General features: G+C 52.6%; 1 protein-coding gene across 2 annotated transcripts in view; it reads right to left on the bottom strand.

The window, feature by feature from the left end:
* LOC122379189 (protein amalgam-like) overlaps window positions 1-12,288 on the bottom strand; it is a 49,389-nt gene that overhangs the window by 17,807 nt on the left and 19,294 nt on the right. For both annotated transcript variants that reach the window (XM_043361166.1, XM_043361167.1), the window contains exons 2-5: window positions 4,861-5,007; window positions 4,225-4,437; window positions 2,961-3,082; window positions 2,476-2,626 (exon numbers count right to left, since the gene is read on the bottom strand). In XM_043361166.1, the coding sequence (XP_043217101.1) occupies window positions 2,476-2,626; window positions 2,961-3,082; window positions 4,225-4,437; window positions 4,861-5,007 (633 nt within the window). The remainder of the gene's footprint in view (window positions 1-2,475; window positions 2,627-2,960; window positions 3,083-4,224; window positions 4,438-4,860; window positions 5,008-12,288) is intronic.

Here is a 12,288-nt window from a genome sequence, read left to right as displayed (position 1 = left end):
CGATAGGTATCGCCAAAGCGCTATCGATGGGCCCATAAGTGTAGGAACCATGGGTGCAGTGGGCGCAGTTGCACCAACAATAATTCTGCAGTGGGTGCAGACAATGTATTCTGCCTCCACAATAATCTGGAACAAACCCCCCTTTTCTCAGCAACACTACTTTCCATGCAGCACGACAAATTTAGGATATTTGGCTCACTACCCATCTTCCGAAGCATTTGCTACTGCAATGGCCTTCAAAACTTACATTTGTGCTCAAGTAAAAAAAAAAAAAGAAGATGAAACGGAACACATGTGATTGAACAGTGAACAGATACCGATGACCCACTGTCAAAAGTTTTAGCACGATGATCTTAGAAAATGGCAAAGTTAGCCGCGCCGCCACTTTTGCGGTAGTCCATTCACAGTTGCGTGAATTATTGACAATATCAATGCATCAAACTGCACTTATCGGTACCTTTTCGACATGGTACACCCTCAAAGCTCGCATTTCGCAATGAGCCTCTTCTCGGGTGCCGCTCCCTACCCCCCCCCCCCCAGCTTCACCGGCCATGGCCTGGATTTCTGCACCCGTGCACTACGTCCATGGGCCCCTTTAAGCTAGCACCGGGCCCCCCGGGTGAGCGAAGGGGCCCCTTTGACAAGTTGGCCCCCCCCAAACTCCAAGTCTGCGACCGCCCCTGCCTCTGCAGCAAACTAACTAGTCTGTTAACCCTTCCGCGGACAGGTAATAATCGCGAGCTTCAAAATAAAGCGAATGTCCGGGAAACGAAAAAGGACTACGAACGGCTCTTCTGACCAAAGCTATGTAAGCCTGTTAGCTATAAAATGCACTGAAATAAAAGAGATGCGTAAAAACAGTCTAGTTTTAATTAGGCGAATTTCAACAACCTTTTTGACATAATAAGCACTAATTCTACTCCATAGAAAACCGGCAATCACTTTCTGTCATGTACCTATCCATAGAAAGGTGATATGAGGGCAAAGTGAAATAAAACAAATCCATTGCGAAAAACTTCTAAATGGTTTTGCTATTTTTTTTTTAGAAATATGACATCGTTGAGCCGTGAACGGGCACATGGCACATGGCTTTTCGCAAGACGACTAATCGCTTATATGCTAAAATGAGATCACCAGTATGCAACAAAGAATCATGCATGCCGATGTCTTACATCAATATTTGCAGCCGCTTAATTAACTCATGACCATACGTCATCGGCAACGCAGAACGCGATCAAATGAGATCCCTCTCTAAAACACATTTCAACATCTGGTTTATATCCGCTTCATCCGTGTACGAAGAACCTAGGGATCAAAGCCCTCGGTCTCGTCATCGTCCAACATCCACTGCACCAGTCCCGTCTGGCGCCTTCCTAGACTCAGCGTCCAAGAGCTACCAGCCGCCGTCTGGCCCCTCTCCCCAACGCTGGGGAGCCCGCAGACACCGCCCGGCCTGAATACGTCACCATCGCTGAGGAATGCGGCGAAGCGGAGCACTCTGTGTTTTTCTTGGCGGAGCTGCGTGCTTAACGGCGACAGGTGGGGCGGCTGGGCGCGCAGGGAAACGAACGGTAACGGTGGAGGGAGAAGGGGAGTGGGATGCTAAATCGGAGGTTAGGGAGAGAGGGGAGAGGGCTCGGTATCAGAGGCGAGGGAGAAGGGAGAGGGGCAATTAACTTTGGAGGTCAGGGAGTGGTAAGTGGGGCGTGGTTTCGGACAGGTAAGGAAGGAAGAAGCTATGTTTGAGAAGACATGAAGATACAGAAATTTGCACTGCCTTGGAGTTTCAGGAGCAGGGAGCATATGACATTGTCTCAAAGGCTCAGGAAAGGGAGGTACCGTTCAATAGGCCGAGGAAGGGAAGGGTGTGAGACAATGTCTATGCCTGGGTCAGTGGGCGGCGAGCACACATGTGCACCGGGCCGGCCACAGGTGGCCGCCCATTCCCGACACACATGTGGGCTGACTGATACAGACAGGTGGCGGAGCAGCGCTCGGCAGACGGTGTGTCGCACCAGCCAAATGGAACAGACCCGCCTCGACTTGGCCGTCACAGCGAGAAAGTCTGGCGCTGGAGATATATGGCTTGTCTGAGGCTTAGAGGGGTTGTTTAGGAAAAGCAACAGGGCTTACTATCGGTGTTTCTCAGAAATAACACACGTCAAACTATATTTAAGCCGTGACACGTAATCATCAGATAGCTGGCCACAGCGGAAAACCCAACAACCATAAACACAATGTTGCAGACAAATAATCAGACACCAGACACGACAGTAGGCAGACAGAACAAAATCGTCACAAGGTTAAGGAGAGGTAATCTGGCCAGTCGGAATACGGTAAAGTTTTCAGCCCTTTCAGCCACATTTAGCTTGATTCGAACTGTCCACTTTCCGACAACCTCCCCGGTTCCGTTTCGTTTGGCATTTCACCTCGAGGTGATAGTAGAGCAGCATCGTCTCCCTGCACGCTACTCACAGTTGACCTCGAGTCGGATGTGCTCGGTGGCTGGATCTCCGACACCGTTCTCCGCCGTGCAGAAGTAGTCGCCCACGTGAGCGCCCTTGACAGCAGGGATCACCAGCCGTTTACCGGTGTGTTTCTTTTCTTGGTACGGCAACAGATCACCCTGAGGTAACGGAACGATACAAAAACGTGAGGATAGAAGCAGAGGCACAAGGGACAGGCTTGCGAAACACATGAAATGATGTGACAATGCTGGCGAAGTGATTTCAATCGACAATCAACGTCTAGGAGGCACATCCTTGGCACAAAAACAAAATATCGATACAATAAAGAGTATGTCAATAATTTTGCAAAAACAAAATACCGATACAATAAAAGTCCGATACGGCATTCTGCACAACATTTTACGAAAAACAGCCACAATACGCATAATTATCAGCTGAGCTGCCCTGTCGTCTGTTGGTCAAAATACGTTCCGGAGGTCACCATTCTCTCACCTTCTTGGTCCAGGTGACGATGGGGACGGGGAAGCCGCTGGCGATACACTCTAGCACCACCTCATTGCCCTCCTCCACCACTTTGATACGGCTCTCGGGCCGCACAGTGATTGTTGGAGGCACTGTGGAGACGCACGGTTTACAGTCAGGGTCAGCTGGGGTCATCTGGGATCAGTCTGGGGGTAGGCCAGCTCACACGAGAGTATATGTTGAGGTAGCTGGGTTAGTCTTGTGCTGGCTGAAGCTAGCAGAGTCCCATTGAGGTCAAACAAGACCATCTTTTGGATTTGTTGGGTTTAGCCAGAGTTTTAAGTGGCTTTGATGAGATGGGTCTTGGTCTGCCCGAGATAGCACGTAGGTAAATAATGACATGAAATGAATTGAAGTGCACGACGTATAAAAAAGTGCATGAAGGCGCGCAAAAGTATTACAACCCACAGATCACACTCCGCTCACATGTAACATAACTCAAACCGTATACAATGAATGTCCTGTCTTAGATCAAGGTTACGAGTAGACTTTGCGTCCGTTGGGCCCCCCTGTAGAGTTTATTTGCACGGTGCGTGGTCATGGTGCATGGCTCGCGGTCAAGCCACATAGGTCGGTTTATTTTCTCGACTGAAATGAAAAATGAAATTAATTTATTGACCAGGAAAAGCAATGGTGGGTGGAGCTAATGGTAATGTACGCTTAACAGTGCAATATAAAAAATATACCCTGATATAAAAATGAATTCTTAGGTGTTGTTTTTATCGCTGGGACTGAGAGCGTGAGATGATGTTTTTCGTACTCCAGCGTAGATGGGTAGCCATACGGCTTCCACGGTTGACAGTGATGACATCAGTCATCTTTTGCAAACTCGTTAAAGATATCCCCGTACAGCCCAAATCTTTAACAAGTTTGCAAAAGATGACTGATGTCATCACTGTCAACCGTGGAAGCCGTATGGCTACCCATCTACGCTGGAGTACGAAAAACATAAAAATGAATTATATTTTTATTTGCAAATAACAAATGGGCGGACAACGCAGTTCAGGATCACAAGCCACGTGCTTCACCGGCTTCAGCAGCAAATGAATCGCACATCTCGCATTTCATTTCGATGGCTTGTAGCGCTACTCCAAGACAAGCAGCATCCTTGTATCGTTAAGCATTTAAATCATTGCCTTACACAGTGCCGAAACATCTCAGCAAGACCCTTGTAGAGCTCTGCCCCTTGCCTTTCCACCCTGCACCCTGTCCTGCTCCAATCCTCAGTACCAACCCTGAATCCTAACGTGGTGTTTGAGGTTGATCGGCGTGCTGGAGCTGATCTGACACTGGTACTCCGGACTGTCCTTCTGGTCCACTCCGGCTATCACCAGGCTGTTTCCCAGCTGGCCCGGATCCTGCAGGCTGTACCGGCTGTCCGAGGTCGTCTTGTAGTCGCCGGTGAACAGTGTCTGGTCACCGGCCCTCCAGACAACCACCGCGTCACCTGGATAAGGGGAGGGGAGGTCAGCGTGTTATCACCGGCCCTCCACACAACCACCGCGTCACCTGGACAAGGGGAGGGGGGGGGGGCTCAGCGTATTATCACCAGCCGTCCAACGGACCACCACGTCACCTGGACATAGTGGAAGCGAGGGGGTCATACATGTCTAAGACAAGGTCCAGGGAATCATCATCATCATCATCATCATAACCAAGTTTATTAAACAAAAAATACTTTTTAGATCGTCAGAATCTAAAGAATCGTCACAAGGGAATGCTGTATTAAAAATCATTGTCAAAGCGTGAACATTCTTGGTAAATAACAGACGGCAGTAGAGGCCGGGTACGTACTTACATTCAATAAGATTCGTTACTGACATGCAATAAGAGTTACCCATCAGCCGGACCTGCGGTGTCGGACACTCACCAAGTTTATCCACCCGGCAGGGCAAGGTGACGGTGTCACCAGCCTTCACAGCCAGGTCCAGCGGCTGGCTGGTGAACTTGGGCACGTGCGACGACACCGTCTCCTCGGCCTCCTCGTCAAAGATGTACTCATCTTCCGGGTAGGCGACTGCGGGCAGACAAACGAGATTGGTTAGGTTGTGCAATGATAAAAACAGTCAACCCCTGGTAATCAATAGGAATTATAGGAAGTAAACATGCCTGATAGTTGAGTTGGTAGGGATCAATGCAGCTGGCGCGATCTATGTATGGCCGGGACCAAATCTACCACAAAGACGTTGAGTTGATTTATGTCGTGCGTTTGAACACCCTGCTTCCGAGAACGTCGCGCACGACGCTCTACTCGCGGCGTCCTCATCAATCATTGAACTGAATCAGCGGTACGGGCCTGCGGGAGGGGGAGGGGTCTGGCCTTGGCCTGCCACGCCCGTTCCGCCGAACAGGGCTCCAACAGCCGGTGACATGTCACGTTATCGATCGGGCCCTCCCTGAACTGCCCTGGAAGTGGATCAGGACGGCGCCTCGGGCAGGACAAGTGCTACCAGAGGTCGAGGGAGCTGCTTCTCGGCAGCTCCCAGGCCGAGGAGCTGTTCTCAGCCTGGGAGTTGAAATTCCAAAGGGACGAACGGTGCGGGGGCAAGGGCAATTCCCCTGAGTTGATCCCGAGTTTGTTGATAAAACAGTGAAGTCACTCTTCCGATCTGTGGACTCAGCTAGAATTCCTGCGGTACAGGGGTAGTATATTTGCCAACCCTGTACTATCACCCCCGTCATTTCCGTCACCCGCCCCCCACCGACGCGCCAGCTGTCATCCCGTTGGCGTCTGTCACAGATGACACTCCGCCCGGGAACGGTTCGGATGACGTCATTTCGATGACTCAGCCGCCAGCCGGCGGGCGTGGTTCGTCGCAGGCGTCGAGTCGCCGGCGTCGCTTTAGCGGCCTTGGGGGTCCCTCGTGGTCCACTGGTAACGAGCCGACACGACCAGGCGCGGGGAGGGGGAGGTGACTCATGGGAGGGGTGAGTTAGCTTTATGAAGGAGGGTGGCGTATAGCGGACCGGGGCGGGAGCACGGAAGATGGATGACCTCCAGATCCTCTATGAAATTGCCCTCTGGACGGAGTCGTAGATAGCTTCATGAGTTGGCGCCTACCGTCCAGATGTAGTTGAAAGATTATCGATAAGTTCTTGCAAGATTCCACGGCGCACGCCAGCCCTACATGATTTATGGTAACCGTAGGAAATGAAGAAATAATGGAACACCTCCCACCTGGACCACAAACAGCAGGCGCATGAATGATTCTAGCCACCATCCGTCCTGCACAGAAGCCATGGACACAGCAGGAGGCCGCAACACTCGACAGCTCATTTCCTCGGCCACCAAATGTCCCGCGGTTCGGCAAACCGACCGTTACCCCGGCGGGGGGAACCACAGCGACGCTGCAACTGCAACGCTGTGCACCGCGTGACTCGCGGCTCGCCCCCCCCCCCCCCCGCGCAGCTAACAGCTGTCGCTAGGAAACCATGGAACACATGTGGCGGCAAGGCGATGACTGTCGAGCGTCGGAGCGTCGGGTGACCCTCGACTTTTGAACGGACCAACGCGGGGGACATCAGGCAGGGAGGTCGAGGCGCCTGGGTCGCATGTGGGCGGCGCCCGAAGAAGCAGACTGCTGCTGTTTACCTTGGTGATGATGGTGATTATGCTGATGTTGTTGTTGATGATGATGATGATGATAAAACAGTCACCGTGTTGATGATAACGATGATGGTATAAATGACGGTAGTGATGTTGGTGATGATGATGCTGTCCTTGGTGATGGTGGTGACGATGGTGACGATGGTGAAGTCGCCGGCCCGATGTGTAGGAGCGCACGGTGTGGCACCCTCGCCCACTATCTCACTATCTCGGCCTCATACCACGCGTCTGACATCACGGACGCCTGGAGCGCGTCAGGGCGCACGCCACGCCGGCGCCAGCGAGAGCACTCTTTCGATCATACTGGCGCCGAACGGAGATAGGCCGAGGGAAGACGACTGGCGTAGCGCGTGCCTGTGTGACGGCACTCGGTATGGCACATTACTCTGGGCGTGCCAGTAGTGCCGGAAGAGCGCCCCACCGCGAAGTGTGAGTCACTGAAGGAGCTGGCAGCGGGCCCTGAAGGAGAATGCAGGGGGAGTTCCTCCACGTCAGCCGTGGATACAGTGACGTGAGGAGGGGACAGACAAAGGCTACGTGACGAATAAACGGTCACACCACTCCTCCACCGAGTCACCTATATGACGCATGAGTCAATAACGAAGGCAAACACAAGAGTATGCATGAACATAACCCATTAACCATTTCAACTCTCAGAAATATTGACAGTGATCAAAATTTGAAAACGATAAGTGCCGTAAAACCGAACTACAACGAGAACAATGCATCCCGTCACCTATGCGGGCGACGGGACAGACTGCTGCTTTCACAAGTAAACGTGAAATGGCCTATGTATCATAAATGGCATGAATAAGTACCAACCGACGATGATGTATTCTAACGACGACGCCTGCCCGCAGTTACGGAAGGTTCGGCGTGTGCCTAGTGACCCCTGACAACAGGGATGCGGAGCCGGAGCCGGAGTCGGAGCCGGAGCCGCCGGAGCCGGCATATTTTGCCCGGAGCCGGAGCCGGAGCCGGAGCCGTGAAACAATATAGACCGGAGCCGGAGCCGGAGCCGGAGCCGCCAAAAAAGGGGGCGACTCCGGCTCCTTTTTATTTTTTGAAGAGGAAAAAAAATAATTGACCTAGTTCGGTTTGACAGTACAAGGCAGTGAATCGGTATTAGGGTCCCCTAATAAAGTTTAGTGGCCCCTCTGGAGTGTGAAGACCAGCTGGGTCGGAGTTGGGTTGGGGAGCGGCAGTCCGTGGGGAGGGGCGAGGGCGGGGAGGGCGAGGGAGGAGACGAGAGGACAGTCGTCAGTCAGTGAGAGGGGACGACGGTGACAACAGAGGCGGGCCGCGAGTGGCGCGTCTCCCACCCCCCATCCCCAACGGCGCCAATGTCCTCAACATTGTCTCCTCCGTCTCTTTTTCGTTTTTTTTATTACTTCTCTCCCTCTCTCGTCCGACGTCGTCTCACCCACGGTTGTGGCGGATGAGGAGCGCAACCGAAAAATGGGTGAGTACGGCCAACAACAGCCAAACGGGAATGGGTCGCAGCACGGGACACAGTAGCGACAGAGAGGAAACACTAAACATATGGTATGTACTTACGTCATGGGCAATCAAGTGAATGAAAAAAGCCGAATATCCCCAGTATCCCACAGTACGCAATCAACTTCCTGTCTGCTCCTCCCCCCCCCCCCCCCCACGTCTACTGCATCCCCAGAACATGAGGACCGGTCATCAGGTGACGGCCATTGTTTTCAAGCCAGTGCAGTGGACTGCGACTCCCAGCACCGTCTCTGCCGAGACGGGTGTCAGCTTACGATGGTTCAGTGAACTCCGATTCGCGGCGACTGCGTTTCCAATGCCATCGCTTCCTAGTCCTTTGTTCTGCCAGTTCTCTCCGAGGTGCGTTTGCGCGGGGACGCGGTCATGAGCCGGTCATGGCAAAGAGTAACGCGTATAACCAATCCAATTTTCTTCCACCCGTATTTAATTGATTGCATAGGGGATGTACTGAGTCGGAGTCGGAGGCCGGAGCCGGAGCCGGAGCCGCCGGAGCCGGACCATTTTACTCGGAGCCGGAGCCGGAGCCGGAGCCGCCATAACATTTCACCCGGAGCCGGAGCCGGAGCCGGAGCCGCGATTTTTTCTCCGGAGCCGGAGCCGGAGCCGGAGCCGTCTGAAATTTCCACGGCTCCGCATCCCTGCCTGACAACATCTGGCCTCGTACAACCTTGGCATGACCTCGCGAGCCGCCTCGCCACTCGACTAATTAAAGCCGCATGAATAAAAGATGGGCGCCATCACCATTTAGCCGGCGTGCTGCGGGTGCTGGGGATGTCATGTGGCGGTGACGCCTGAAGCTGTGAGCTGTGGAACGTTCACAATGGGGCAACAGGCGGCGAGGACACATCGCTTCACAGTAGATCTCGGATAGCATTCACATTGGGCCACAATGGAGCAACAGGCGGCATTCGGCAACACATTGCCCCACATTCGGGATTGAATAACATCTAAAATAAGGCCGATTAAAGCAACATACAAAGACAAGTTCCTAGAAAGGCCGAGTCCACTGCCGGCTGATCCATGGGTTATGGAGTTCATTATCATGAAATGCGACATTCCGTGACAAATCTGTAATGTTCAACGAGTACGAGCATTTCCTTTCTGACCAGACCACGAAGCTAGACCGGCGTCGGAGGCCCACCGCCGTGCAATGTCCATATAAGGAGGGATGCGCTGCCGTTTAGAGCAGAGACCGGCTGGAGGCGCACGTCAATTGTTTATATCTGGGCTACAGTCACTGCACGACGGCAGCCATAAAAGGATAGCCGGGTGGCGCCTGCACAGACCGCAGCAGACCACATCTGCATCATATATTGAACGCCAGAGTTGGACTGACTCCGTGTACCGTGACTGGTGGATGAGAACTGAGGGTGTTCAAATGCAGATTACCATGAAGAAGTGTCAGAGATCAGTAACGTTAGGGAGGACTTCTTTCAATATAACGGAAAACATATTAGCATGAGCGACCCATGGCCCGATAACGCTTTTGAGGGGCAGATTTGTTCGCAGCCGTACATCCTTTGGCAAACTGTTTATTCTGTTGGACAGCCCCAGTGCCCCCCCCCCCCCCACGTCAGTTGTTCCTGCCGTCAGTTCGGTGTGTCGTCCCGTCCACCGGACATCCGCCAAACAACGCTGGGCTGTCTGCCACCTCACACCCGTCGCTCTGCGCCGCGATACGGATCACTCGTCTCCAAAGCGGCGTTTTTGCGCTCGGCACTGTCAGCCCTCGATTGACGTGTCTGCTACCAAATGGCTCGACACAATGCAGCCTAATGCAGGCGCCACGCGCAAAAACGGGAGTCGCCAACTGCACGCCAGACGTCCCAGAGAAGAGGGACGGTACGGGACGCCACGCGACGGGTGGAGAGGAGAGGGGAGGGAGGGGGTAGAGAAGGGACAATGGCACTGACCACACGAGTCCGGATATACATTAGCCAGGTACCGTTGACTGTTCTAATGGAGCACATCACGCAGTGCACGGAATGTTAAAAAACGGCACATTAGGTCTGGAATGTCATAAATACCACTATTTGCAGCGCCTAAACTGTCGATTCCACAGAAGTGTGGAAATTTATTGTCAGCAGTGATCGCATGTTGATGTTCTATATGTAGTTGTATTGTGCGTAGCCAAAATCATAATTGCTAAATTTTTACGGATTTATCTAAGAAGCTCATAGATAATTTTTACGATAAAACCTAGCAGCTATATCCTCGAAGTTCTCAGGTTTTTCTTCGGCACAGCTCGAATAAATTGGCATCAGTCACCATCAAAGAGCAGCACCAAAATCCGTAGAAGCTGTGTGGCATGAGCTGAACCTGACACCTCTCATCACTCTCCCGTCCACAACCAAATACCGGTAATTTCTTATCAAGCCGGCACGTCAGACCCAGCGCACGGAGGTAGGGCAGGGTGTTATTTTCGTCTCAGGGTTTATCGTTCACCGCGGGGGTCGATCCAACGTGTCTGATGACGCTCCACTCACTATTTCCGGCCAATCAGGGGTACGAAAGAAAAGACCACCAAGTGCCCTTCTCGTTCAGAGCACAGCTCTTGTGCTACCCTTCCTCCCCGTAGACACCTCCCTTGGCATACCAAACCTCTCTTCAGCTCACCTCCCGGGCGAAGGGAGGCACCATCATGTCTGGGGGCGCGGCCAAAACTAACAGGACCACGCGTGGCGATATTGATTTCCCGGATCTGCGTCGGGAAGGGAGAGAGGAGAAGGGTGGAGGGCGGTGGCCGTGGGGAGCGGGTTGTTTCCGGTCCGCGAGGGGAGCTCTCCGCCGGCTCTAATACCTCCCACACGGCACACGGCCTGCACATGTCTGACGGCAGCCGGCACGCGTCGCACCGCCACCGCCGGCGCCCGGCGGCACCGTGCGGACGGTCCCTGCCCCGCCCGTGTGTCAGACAGAATTACCACGAACCATGCGATGAAGCCTGGGACTGCACGTCCTATCAACTATTCTCATGAGTGGGGGTGGGAGGGAGGGTTTGTCCCAGCTGGATGATGGATCGTCACGTATTAAGGATGCTTTCATGGGAGGCACCACATACTATCAGTCCAAATTGAGAGCGATTATGTGGGTAAGTAGATGAGAGCCTCGTTTGGGAGTTGTCAAAATCAAGTGGCGATGTATTTGTCCGTTAATTCTACAGGCCAGGCGGCCCTTATGGTATGGTATACAGAGAAACGTTACGCACAAGTGGCTTCGTATTCCCGTCACTTTTACGGTCAAAGCTTTGGTTGATGCTGGCTATGATAACGGCACAAGATAGACCACCGTAGGCCGTATAGGGACTACATGGCACCAGATCCACAGGATAACTCCGACGTGTAGTTAGCAGGTATACACCAACGGCGGTTTAGGTCAAACCATTAATGACTTCATATGACTGGAAATCCCGTTGTCTGATTTCGTGAATGCCATAATGGAAGTATCTATCTGAAATGATTTAGCTCGGAGCGCGGCAGCACCTAACATAATAGCCATATATCACAAAAACAGGTACCGTTGCAGTTACCTACTGGTCCTAGAACACTGCCTGTATACTGAATCTGCCATCAGTAACGAGGACTCATCAATTGAACCAGAATGCTCAAAACTTATCTGAGCTATGGCATGACATGCATGACTCATCCACGCAACAGTCACATTTATAAAATTGCTTATTATCCTGGGATGCGGCTTTATAGCCGCGAAAGTCATAACGATCCTGATCCCTTAATTCTTCCAATTCCCTATCGCCGTAATTCCCTCCCCTCCCACACACACGCGTCCATCTAGAACCTAATTCATTTTCGCCGACAAATACCACACGCGTGCCGGGACGATTGCATGAAACGCAGGACAATGCTAACGGGCCATACTCAAAGCTTATAATGCACGGCAGGGTACATATCACCCCCGCCTCGTGCGGCATTGAGCGTAATTCGTAGTACGGCGGGGGATGATGGGGTCTGCGACAAAGGCAGCGGTAATCGTCCCTGTCGGCACGCATCATCTGTCTCCGATTCCACGAGACTGGGGAAGGCCTAGCTGTTGTAAAAAGCGCAATGGTTAAACAGTTTGTGGAAGCTGGGGCTTCGCTCAGTCACCAGGGCCTCATGATTCAGTTCTTCGCAGTTCTGCAACCGGGAAGCGACTGCATAAACAGTAGCCATAGTC

Source organism: Amphibalanus amphitrite, unplaced genomic scaffold (assembly GCF_019059575.1).
Source record: "Amphibalanus amphitrite isolate SeventyFive unplaced genomic scaffold, NRLGWU_Aamphi_draft 000073F_arrow, whole genome shotgun sequence".
In the NCBI taxonomy this organism is placed as follows: Eukaryota; Metazoa; Arthropoda; class Thecostraca; order Balanomorpha; family Balanidae; genus Amphibalanus; species Amphibalanus amphitrite.
This window is presented reverse-complemented; position numbering and strand designations above follow the sequence as displayed.